This window comes from Ambystoma mexicanum, chromosome 1p, assembly GCF_040938575.1.
Source record: "Ambystoma mexicanum isolate Mex_15411 chromosome 1p, UKY_AmexF1_1, whole genome shotgun sequence".
NCBI lineage: Eukaryota > Metazoa > Chordata > Amphibia > Caudata > Ambystomatidae > Ambystoma > Ambystoma mexicanum.
Window position 1 is genome coordinate 1,493,373,871 of NC_090921.1, and position 12,225 is coordinate 1,493,386,095.

At 45.7% G+C, this 12,225-nt stretch overlaps 2 protein-coding genes across 3 annotated transcripts in view; one reads left to right on the forward strand and one right to left on the reverse strand.

The window, feature by feature from the left end:
- The window catches only part of PPOX (protoporphyrinogen oxidase), an 867,939-nt gene extending 860,968 nt beyond the window's left edge, over positions 1-6,971 (reverse strand). Inside the window, exon 1 of one of the 2 annotated variants that reach the window (XM_069607175.1) lies at positions 6,855-6,971. The gene's annotated coding sequence lies outside the window, so the exon portion shown is untranslated. Of the gene's footprint in view, positions 1-6,509; positions 6,610-6,854 lie in introns of those variants that run through there. The other variant, XM_069607174.1, reaches the window with a different exon arrangement.
- LOC138456456 (palmitoyltransferase ZDHHC21-like) overlaps positions 6,746-12,225 on the forward strand; it is a 468,858-nt gene continuing 463,378 nt past the window's right edge. Inside the window, exon 1 of the mRNA XM_069607178.1 lies at positions 6,746-6,919. Coding sequence (XP_069463279.1) covers positions 6,801-6,919 — 119 coding nt within the window. The 5' untranslated portion in view covers positions 6,746-6,800. The remainder of the gene's footprint in view (positions 6,920-12,225) is intronic.

Sequence of the window (12,225 nt, forward strand, 5' to 3'; positions counted from 1 at the left end):
CAGCGGGTCACCAGTGATTCCTCGGTTCAGCCTCTTAGTTGCAGGATACTTGGCTCCTTTATCCTTTGTTCGTGAGAACTCAGGAGATCGACATGGTAGTGGCGTTTCCAGCCTCCTCTTATCCAGAGTTCCCTTCGCGCCAAAACGGAGAGGACCCAATGGGAGATCTGCTCACAAAACACTCACACCATACGTGGACCTATCACGGACCACGGTGGTCCCAGGCATTCAAGACACACTAGACTCTCTGGCACCCAGGATGTGTATTGGGACCAGACATCCCAGCCCACATCCTGGAGGCACACACAAGGCCTGTAGAAGCCCGCGAAAGCATCTGTGTTTCGCGGGAAAGTACATGCTCAAATAAGGAAGGCCCCGGGTCGGCTCGACCTGGGGAAGGTGAAGGGGGCAAGACGGTCAGCTGGCAGGACAAAGAGCCTCGTGTTCTGGCCATTTGGGAAGTAAGGCCACCATTTTGGGCTAAGCGCAAGAAACGCGCTTAAACACCCAAAAGGAGCTCAAAACACAAAGAAACGATCGCTGCCACCAGTCCCGTCCGTGATTCACTTGCACCGTTCGTTAACAATCCAAAGAGAGTGTCTAGGGCCTGTAGAGTGACTATACACCCAAGAGAGCAGTAACTTAGCTTACAGTGCCCTCTTGTGTTGTGTTGCGCGAAAGCTGCAACATGAGAAAAGAACTACGGAAAACAACGTTTCCCGGTACTGACTGTCTTAAGGGCATGTCAGTTTACCCGTAAGAATGGAGTGAAAGCCCAGAGGAGTGCGGCAGAAGGCTGCGCTTCTCTGGCAAAGTCTAGATCAGGGTGAAAACAACAGCAAAAAGTTTAGGGGTTGCCACATGGAAGGAAAATTACCTACAATTAAGAAATCTTTCCTAACACTCGCCCCTCCCAGACTATGGACAGGGGGAACTAATCCACCCCTGGATGAGTCTCTTGTTCAGGTTGGTTAAACATTCTGGACAACCCATCAGCATTGCTATGTTGGACAACTGGCCTATGCTCAATAGTGAAGCCAAAGCCTTGTAGACTTATGGACCACCTAAGCTACTTTGGATTGTCTCCCTTCATGTTCATCAGCCACTTTAAGGGCTTATGGTCAATTTGCACACTGAAGTGGGTCCCATAGAGGTAGGGCCTCAGCTTCCCTAGGGCCAACACAACAGAGAAACATTCTTTCTCCACTGTGGACCATCTGAGCTCTCTGTCCTTAAACTGGCGACTAAGGAAACCAATAGGGTGTTCCTTACCCTTCTCATCTACTTGCGATAGTACAGCTCCTATCCCAGTGTCAGCGGCGTCTGTCTGCACAATAAAAGGTCTTTGATAATCAGGGGCCCTGAGGACAGGGGCCTGGCACAAGGAGTCTTTTAAGCCGCTGAAGGCCTTCTCACACTCGTCGGTCCAAGTTACCTTCTTGGGTTTCTTCGGAGTGGTGAGGGCAGTCAGAGGGGCAGCTATGGTGCCATAGTCTGCCATGAAGTTGCAGTAATACCCCGTGAGTCCTAAGAAGGCTCTCACTTGGGTCTGTGTAGTGGGGGGGTAGGCCAGTCTTGTACTGATTGTACTTTACTTGGTAGAGGCTGTATCCTCCCTCCACCTACTTCATGTCCAAGGTAAACCACTGAGCCTTGTCCAATCTGGCATTTACTAGCCTTTATGGTCAAGTGTGCTTTCTGAAGAGCCTGGAGCACAATCCTGAGGTGTTTCACATGGTCTTCCCAGGTGGCGCTGAAAACTGCTATATCATCCAGATAGGCAAGACAGAATTCATCCAACCCATTCAACACATGATTCACAAGCCTCTGGAAAGTGGCAGGTGCATTCTTCAACCCGAACGGCATTACCCTGAATTGGTAAAGGTCGTCTAGAGTGGAAAACGCTGTCTTCTCCTTGGCATGTTCTGCTAAGGCTATTTGGCAATAGCCCACAGAGAGGTCAAACGTGCTGAGGTACTTGGAGGCACCCAAGGTATCCACCAGCTCATCTGTTCGAGGCAAGGGGTGTGCATCTGTCTTGGTGACAGCATTCAGAGCCCTGTAATCCACGCAGAACCTCAATTCAGAAGTGCCTTCTTTTGGAACCAAAACCACAGGGCTGGACCAAGGACTACTAGAGGGTTCAATCACCCCAAGGTCTAACATTTTGTTGACCTCTGTCTTAATATAAGACCGTACTTTGTCTGACATCCTGTATCCTCTACTTTTGGTAGGAACGCTGTCTCCTGTGTCTATGTTATGTTTGCACCAAGGTGTCAAACCAGAGGACTGTGCAAACAGGGGGGAAAATTGCCTAAGCAAACTTTTCACCTCAGCCTGCTGATCAGAAGTCAGGTGAGGGGCCACTCGGACACCCTCAAAGGAGCTATTTGAAGGACCGCTTTGGAACAGGTCAGGGAGAGGTTCAGACTCCTCTTCCTCAACATATGAAGCCATTAGCAGTGCTGCGATTTCGACTCTTGGGACGAAAGCGTTCAGCCTATTTATGTGGAACACTTTTGGAGCCTGTCCCGGCCTTCCAAGGTCCACTAAATAGTTGACCTCACCAAGGGGCTCCACCACTGTGTAAGGGCCTAACCATTTGTCCTGTAAAGCTCTAGGCCTTATGGGATTCATGATCAGGACTTGCTGACCAGGTGTAAAGTTGATGAGGGAAGCTTTCTGGTCATACCAATGTTTCACCAGCGCTTGTCCTGCCTTCAACTTGTCACTAGCCAGACCCATCAGAAGTACCATCCGTTTTCTGAGCCCTAACACATAGTCGACTACGTTGGTAGTAATAGGGGGAGTGGGCATCTCCCATCCCTCCTTGACTATGGCATCATGACATGGGCACTCACGTTGGCCTCTACTGAATTCTTCCCTGTCAGGACCACCTTCTACTAACAAGTCTTTTAGTTCAGGATGGTCATTGGGGTCAAATACTTCAGGTATCGCCGCCTCCTCGTCAGGTTCGGCCGATTGACCAACTTCCTCCACTGCAGTGGTGGGTGAGTTCGGAGGAATATTTTCTTTCCCTCGTTTTGATTTTCTTACTTTAGCCTTGGGTTTCCCCTGGCCTTGGCCAATGCTGCCCATGTTTGAGACCGTGTGCAGGGTCTGTTAGCAGTGTCTCCTACGAGCCCTAAAGCTCTGAGATCGTTGCCCAACAAGACCTTTCCTGGGACTTTCCTCTGAATGCTCACTGGAATCCTGATTGCTGTACCATTTAGAGTAAGATTTACAGGTATTACTGGAAACATGCGAGGTGGGCCGTTAGCCAACTTAGTGGGCATCAGAGTAGCTCTGGCAACTTCCACCGAGTCTACCAAGGTAGAATCCACTACAGTTCGACTGCACCCACTATCCCTAAGAGCTGGAGTATTGACTCCATTGATCAGCACACTGTCTTTAAAGTAGTGCTTGGTGTTATCTGGAATCCTAGCATAAGCCTCTGCGACTTTAGGCTCCCAGGAACCCAGGGAAACTAAAACTACCTCAGCTTCTATCCCACTGAGGAAGGAGTCAGAGGAGAAGGATGCTCCTGTAATCTCTTCTTCCTCATAGGAGGAGAAGGCCAGATTAGCGGAGTGGACCCCCAAAGGTTTAACCTTACATCGGGGATCCCCCTTTACGTGGTCAGTTGCCCCACAAGCAAAACAAGATCCATTGGGTCTGTTTACACAGGGAGGCTTACTAAAACCAGAGTTCTGTTTCGGAGGCTGACCTCCACTATCCTGTGAGTTCTCTTGTGCCTTACCCTTATTTTTCTTTTTGTGGCCCTTTTGAGAAGAAGATGTATCAGATTCACCACCCTCCTTATCTTTGGACTTTTTCCCTTCCTCCTGCTTACCAGGATGAGTTTTGTCCTTATGGGACACTCGATGTGACACCCATAAATCTGTTGCAATGGCAAGCTTCTTAGGATCTATCTCCTTTGAATCTGCCAAATGCTGCTTAAGCTCAGGGGAAGAAGATGCAAAAATATGTTCCAGCATGACAAGACTTATCATACCTTCAAATGTAGAAACCTTATAACCTTCGACCCAGCCAGTCAATTTTTTTTAAGGATTCGGTAACATAAAATACCCAAGTACCACCTTCTTTTTTTCTTATACTCTCGGAATTGTTTTAAATATTGGGCAGGAGTCTTTCCAAACTTTAAAATGAGAGTTTGCTTCAACATTGCAAAATCTGCTCGCTCAGCCTTTGACATTTCCATAATGGCACTGCAGCCAGAATGGGGCAGTCTGCTGAGTAGCCAGGCAATTTTATCAGCATTGTCGACTTGTTGAACTTCACATGCATACTCAAACGTATTCAGTCAGTCCATAATGTCATTTTTTTCCTCATACACACTGAGCAGATCTTTTGGAAACCTTGGATGAGAGGAGGCCCCAGACCCATGTACAGGACCCTTGGATCCATTTGCAACCTGAAGCTTGGCCAGTTCCAACTGGTGATCCCTGTCTTTCTGTTTTTCTGCCTGTTCGATTTTTAGTTTGGCCATATTGAAATCAAGCTCCTTCTGCCTAAACAGCAGTTCTTGCTTCTTGAATTCAAGCATGGCCTCCCCATCAACACTGGCAGAGGAAACATTGGACATTTCATCCTCCCTGTCCTCATGGTCGCGGTGGACCAGTGCAGCGGCGGAACTGTCAGTTCTACCAGTGGGAGCAGCCCCACCTCCTTCTGCACTGTCCTCGGAAGTTATAGCGTCAAGCTGAGCTTCTTGCCACGCCACGATTCTTTGGATCATATCCAATTTGGTGCCTTGAGAGGAGACACCTCTCTCCGCACACATCTTTTTCAATGTTTCGGATTCAGAAGCATTTAAAGTTAACAAGGTATTTGTTTCCATACTGTTAGATAGGACTATGGACTTTTAAAAGTTATACTACGACAATTCACTACGTGTCCTGGTAGGAATAACTTGAAATGCCTTCGCTCGTGCGCAACACTGGATACCTTCAGTCGTATCCCACTGCTGTACACCAATTCGTTAAGATGGATTTCTGAACTCTGTCCTGTAGGGGCAGAAGTTCAGAAGGCCAGCCTAGTTTCTTGGCATAGGGTAACCTCTGGACAAGCCAGACCAATCAGGGTAGCGATGGCGGCAGTCAAGACTAGGTCTCAAGAGGGGTGAGGGTGACTGAAAGCCCGCAATGAGCACACAAAGCAAGGACACTTACAAATCACTCCAAGCAGGTTTTATATTAAAAATATAGACAAATAAGGAAGGCCCCGGTTCGGCTCGACCTGCGGAAGGTAAAGGGGGCAAGACAGTCAGCGGGCAGGACAAAGAGCCTCGTGGACTGGCCATTGTGGAAGCCAGGCCACCATTTTGGGCTAAACGCGAGAAACGCGCTCAAACAGCCAAAAGGAGCTCAAAACACAAAGAAACGATCGCTGCCACCAGTCCCGTCCGTGATTCACTTGCACCGTTCGTTAACAATCCAAAGAGAGTATCTAGGGCCTGTAGAGTGACTATACACCCAAGAGAGCAGTAACTTAGCTTACAGTGCCCTCTTGTGTTGTGTTGCGCGAAAGCTGCAACATGAGAAAAGAACTATGGAAAACAACGTTTCCCAGTACTGACTGTCTTAAGGACATGTCAGTTTCCCCGTAAGAATGGAGCGAAAGCCCAGAGGAGTGCGGCGGAAGGCTGCGCTTCTCTGGCAAAGTCTAGATCAGGATGAAAACAACAGCAAAAAGTTTAGGGGTTGCCACATGGAAGGAAAATTACCTACAATTAAGAAATATTTCCTAACACCCCTCAACTTCAAAAATTCACCAGCCTGCACTGTACTTCTATATATATGTGTCACAGTGTATGATGTGTTTTTTTGCGCAAAAAGGGACAGGGCGCTCCTTAATTCTGGCACCATGCACTACATGCTATCATTTGCTATGCTGGGGAGTTATGGTGCAAATACTCTAGTTCTTGTGTTTCTAGAGAGACCTGTCTATTTCTGCTCACACACATCACCTATGCCCATGTGTGTCTTTGCGTTGTGTGTGTACATGCTTCTGTGTGTATGTTATTGCAATGGCTTCCCTCTCTTGCTCTATTCCCCTTCTCATTCTATTTCACACCTGCACCCGCTTTTGGCAGGTGTCACCTGCCAGAGAAAGTGTTCACATGCCTGCCAAACTATTATCTGTGCATTCTCTTCAATTGACTCACACCCGCCTAAAACGGAATTGTGTGTTTTCACCAGCCTTTCCAACTCCAGAGGTTGAGACCTATGCCTTATCACAACCTCCTTTGAAACGTTACATTCCCCTCCATGCACCCTGGCGCCTATAAATGCAAATAACCTCAGTAAACGACCAAAATTATTGGCATTGTCAATGCTTGTTTGGATCTGCTTTGGCCACTATAGGGCGTGTTCATTTTTTAGTGTGTTCCTTGAACGCCCAGCACTAAAGAAAAGTGAATAAAGTATACATTTTCAATAAACATGCATCGCTTTAAAGAACTAGCTGGTGGGAAAGAAAGCTCTCACCGCCCACAGCTTTTCTTCAACACGGTGTACGGTTGTCAGAACGATCGCCTCTGTTTCACTGTTCGCTGTGCTGTTGCTTCGGTCTGTTCATCGGTTCGGCGTGCCTTTGCATTGGTCTGTTCATACGGTAACAGCCCTTCCCAACACAAAGAGGCAGTGCTGAGGCGCTCACAGCCAATCGTGATAAAGAGGGGGCGTGTCCCGGAACAGAGTCAAGTGGCGATACTCACATTACATGGGATACCAACTATTTAACTACTCCGGATCTCCCCCAGAAGAACGACCCCCAGGATGGTGGTTTGTGTTATCGACGCGTGCGGGTTCGTTTGTCTATTAATTGTGTACCTGAGCGTGTCCTATGCAGATTACGTCATCCTTCGCCATATACTGCTGTTCAAGTACGCCGGCAGGTGAGAGAGTCAGACAAGCAGAACACACCCACCTCATCAAGCGTGGTATTTCCTCCCTTGTCCTTTCACGAGCAGTGACAGGAAGACCATACCATCCGTGACTTTACATATCGGGAGTTTGATAGCTCTTTTTAGCACCTCCCGATCTGTGATTCTACATAGTGTATCGCTAATACAAAATTCATAGGACAAGACAACGAGTCTATCTCGGTCTTTTTCCACGCGGAAGAGGGTCGAGGTGATCTGTGAGCCACTCTATGAATGAGTCTTGTGGTATGGCCCTCTACTTAAAAGTGCACTTATAGCTGTGACGGAAGGCGATTCACTAACAAGAAGATTGTACTAGGTTATATGTTGGTGTAGTCGTGTGAAAGAAAGGGAATAGATGTGTCTAAATATATTTTAAGCAGTGTTTTTGTTTACATGTCATCCTTGTAGCTTTTAAAAATCTAAAACATTATATGGATTTATTTATTTGCTATACTTTCAGGGACAAAAGCCCATTGGAATTTGGTAGCACTTATAACTTATTCTTATGCAAGAAAACTACTACTGGCAGGTGATCGCTAATATCCCCACTGTGTGACCCGATAATTATTTACATTGAAAAAAAAATCGAACCCTGTCAAATAGACTTTTTGTTTTATTGGTTTCTATTTTATTGGGGATTTATACAGCACCAGCGTGAAAAGGGACTAGCTCCTGCGTGTTGTTTAACATTGGATTGATCTTCTTTATATCGTTTTTGTCCTCTGTTAATAAAAATAAAAAAACAGCAACAAAACACGACCAGAAGGGTCAGTAATACACCTTTTGTGCATTGCACCAGCCCCTATAACAGGCGCGTGTGAATGCTTTGATTAAAGTTCTCCAGTTGGTCCAGTACGTCATCCAGATCTGGTTTAATTCTTTGTTTTCTGGGTCTTGTTTCTTTTGAGAATTCGAGAACAGGAGGCCAAGGGACAATGCAACCTCGTTTGTGTGATATTTTGTCCACCCCGCCCCCCCTCGTAGTTTCGGCCATAATCTGATGCCAGATGTGGGCAGCCTTGTATTCAATCTAAAGCGTGTTCTCTCGCCCTCCCCACCCTGCCTCTTCCTCCCTTCTGCTCTCAATTTCACAAACTACTTTTCCTCTAAGTTCTCTCTTTTTCGGTCTTCCATTTCTTTGTCCTCTCTATCCACGTCTTTACCACACCTCCCTGTCTCCGCCACCGTGCTTACTCTTTTCAAATACTCTCTGAATCTGATATAACTTTTTCTCTTAACCTTTGTGTCATAAATGGATGAATGGAGACCACACATATCACATAAAGCACTGTGTGCGATGGCATTCCAAAATAGAACATTAGGATGCAATCACGCGCACCGTGCAAGATAAAATGTTGCGCACCGTAAAGATTGCATAGATATGCATATGCTTCCTCTTACACTTTGGCAGGTGGTATACTTAAAACATAACAACAGCCACTGAAAATACTGATGACATAACATTATGACATTTCATAATCACTGAACTTCACAGGAGGTTTTCTTGTTCTTCCAAATGAACAATATCTATCCACTTCACTGTCAACATTCTCTTCAATGAAATCATGTCCACCCACATTTCCCTCCAGACATTCCTCTTGCGTACTGGCACACTCTGTACCCACAGGATATGTGTTTCTACTTTCCTCCCCACCCATGTTGTGACTACTGTACCATTTCGTTCCCACCTCTTTCCCCAACATGATCACACCCTGCAGTCTCATCATTTGCTGCAACAGGGTGCTGTACTATGGCAACGCGTTCCATATTCCAGCGTCTTCCATCACTGGTTACAGCATGTTTCTCTCCCACTTTGACGGGATTGAAATAACGTGAACATCCTTTAGGAACAAAACATGGTTTTTTTTTTTTTTTTTATTCTGACAAATCCCTGTAATAAAGTCTCTTATTAGTCACACGGGACACACAGACCAGCTGTGGAGACTGGTGTTGATCCAGGTATGCTTTATTGATACAGTATATACAGTTCCAGTTTCTCTTAGGTATATACAGTAGTATGGGTGATAGGACATGGACAGGGATGGGTAGTACAGTACACATGAGGGAGAAGACCCACCGGCCATCCACTCACTCCAGCTCAGGCCCCCAAATGACTCACTCGGAACATTCATACACTGATGCACTCAACATTCTCCTGCGCTGCATCATACATTATATTCTATTGGCAATCACTCCAGGCCAGTGACAAAGTATAAGACTATATATAACAATCCCCAACATTCAACGAATTCCCACTTGAAGGCAACACCTCGCAATCATGGCTCTTGTCTACATCTAACTATTGAGGAAACGGTTGTGAAAACCTTTTCCTACCCCTCATTTTCTCAAATGGTGACATGCCCGTGATTACATGAGGTGTGTTTCTGTATGCTTTTACCATTTCTTGGATTGCATACCTCCAATCCAGGCCCTTAGGAAACTCCAACTGTAATGTCTCCTTAATCATTCCATTTATGCATTCAACCAATCCATTAGCCTTGGGGTTGTAAAGTGCTGTTCTATGACTTTCAATAAAATGTGCTTGCATATACTCGCACACTTCCACTGACACTAGCTGCACACCATTGTCGGAGATATTCACCTTCGGATAACCCTAACTAGAAAACAGTATTTCCATAAAGTCTACAGCTGACTTAGTAGATATGGATGCTACAAACTCCACCTCAAACCATCTTGAAGCATAATCTACCAGTACTATGGCAATAAAGTCAATTTCTACCTTATCCCATGGCTTCTCAGGGAATTTCAACACTGCCAATCTCACACTTCTGGGTTTTCAAATTCTTGTCATTGACTGCATGGTGCATAAAATCCCACCTCATCGTCAACCATACTATCCATGACAGGCCACCAGAACGTTGCCCTTAATCTCTATTTCTTTGACTTTTCCCCAAGTGGCCCTCATGTGCACACTTAATGAGTTCTCTGCGAAGGGACATGGGAGGAACTAACCTTTCGCCTATAGTCAATCCCCATTTGGAACTACATAACTCATCTTTAACTCTATAAAATGGCAAGCTCGTGTCTTCTCCTGACCACCATCCCTTTTGAGTCCTGGTGATAGCTTCCTTTAAGTTCATATCCTCCTCAATACTTGCCAACCACGCATCTTTGGAGGATGCAGCATTTATAGTCTTTCCAATTTGCGCAATCCACCCATCACATAAGCCTTCCTCCCTCAACTACGTCTTTCCTGGGGGATCTGGATAAGCAGTCAGCCACGGGGTTACAACGTCCGGCAAGAATTCCACAACAAAATTGAAATTCTGTAACGCAGCTAACCATCTAGCAATTCTGGGAGTAGCTAAGCCCGAACCCCTGCTGGTAAATAAGTGGGTCAAGGGTTTGTTATCACTTCTAATAATGATTATTGCACATCGTGGGAGTGCTTCAGGAGTGCTGTTCGCCTGTAGGGATTCTGCTTCATTGCCTTGTGACCCAGTCCTCAGTAGCCTGATTTGCCTTTTCTACATGAACGCGGATCCTCTGAAACAAACTGAGCATGTAGAAAAGGCAAATCGGGCCACTGAGGACTGGATCACAAGGCAATGAAGCAGAATCCCTAGAGCCGAACAGCACTCCTGATGCGCTCCCACGATGTGCAATAATCATTATTAGAAGTGATAACAAACCCTTGACCCACTTATTTACCAGCAGGGGTTCGGGTTTAGCTACCCCCAGAATTGCTAGATGGTTAGCTGCATTACAGTGTTTCAATTTTGTTGTGGAATTCTTGCCGGACGTTGTAACCCTGACACTTAAATTTCGTTCCTAGCACGTACGGTTCAGAAGGTACAGAGGTTTTAGCGAAGGTAGATTTTTCTCAAGAGAGTCAAGATTTCAAAAGGAAATATGCGCTTTGGAAGATTAGGAACAAAGATTTCTTAACACTAGAGAGTCTATGGAGCCGCAAACTACACGGACAGCACAGCCACCTATCCAGAGGCGCCTCCGGATGATTTCTATCTGCTTGAGACGTTTGCCTTTCTCCAGAAAATATATATTAGCGCCAAGATGATTATCACTACAATTATCACAGGATTATGTGGATGAGAGAAGAATTTACGATAGACAAACGGGATTCAATAATGCAGTTATGGATGTGTTGGAATGGTTTGGATGGGATTACTTAAGCTAAGAGGTGACTTTGGACAGTTCTATGCTAAATACTCACTACTATGGCTTTGGAATGGAATGGGCCTGTCAAGTATCTGGTCAAAGGTTTGGCTGGAATTCGCTCGCCACCGGACAGAATTCAGGGCACCTGGACTCTGCTCTCAGCAAGGCACTCTGGTCTGCACGGCCTCTTGGACTGGATCTGATGGGTTCTGGGTTACAGCTTTGCTGGACTGGTCTGGATCTTAGGTTCTAGCAAGGGTTCTTGGCCAGAGGTAGCCAACACAGCACAGCCCGGCTGTTGAATTGGTTAGGCCCCGTGGACGTTTAGGGGTTAAAATCAGGTTGCAAGATTTTAAAGGCCTGCTGAAAAGGGTTCAGCTTTTTGGGTTAGGCCTCTGTTTCAGGGTTCTAGAGTCTGGATTCTTCCTGCAGAGCGCTTCGCCGGTAGATCAGTGATGAGTGAATGTGTGTCTGGGTCCTCAACAGTCCCTATTTATCCATCTTCCAAAGGGGTGGGGAGACTGATTATACTATGTCCAACTCTCTAAGGATCTGATAGGTCAGAGAATTCCCCCTCTCCTGATTTGAGAAGGGAACAGTGTGTCATCATGTGTCAGAGTGACACAGTGTTTAGGGTCCAGAAAAAATCCCTCCCCTTTGTTTTTACCCAGTAACTCTATTTTCCCCAAAAAACATACTTCCAATATGCACAACCTGTTAATAATCCATATTTAAATGACAGATTGACTAAGGTAGGTTTCTGTCAAAATCTTATCTTCCTACGAGTTTTGGTTCACAAATGACAATTTTTCGCGCTTTTGGGTGGTTACTCAGTGCCAGTTCTGTACCAATTTTTACACATACATGCACATACCATCTGGACATATTCCTGGGAATTTTCATGTTCCTAACATAATCACAATTGCTAGAACATGAACTTTTTTGTGGTTCAGTCTCTGAATGTCGCAGAATTTCCAGAGTTGTTTCTACTTGTGAGCAATATTTTCATTTTAATAATCTCTAAATTCCATATTTTTGTCAGTTCGGTACAATATTTTATAAGTCTTTTCCTAAAACAATAATTCCTGTGCTCTCTGAATACACACAATGGTTTGTCTCCGCCTCCAAGATCTTGG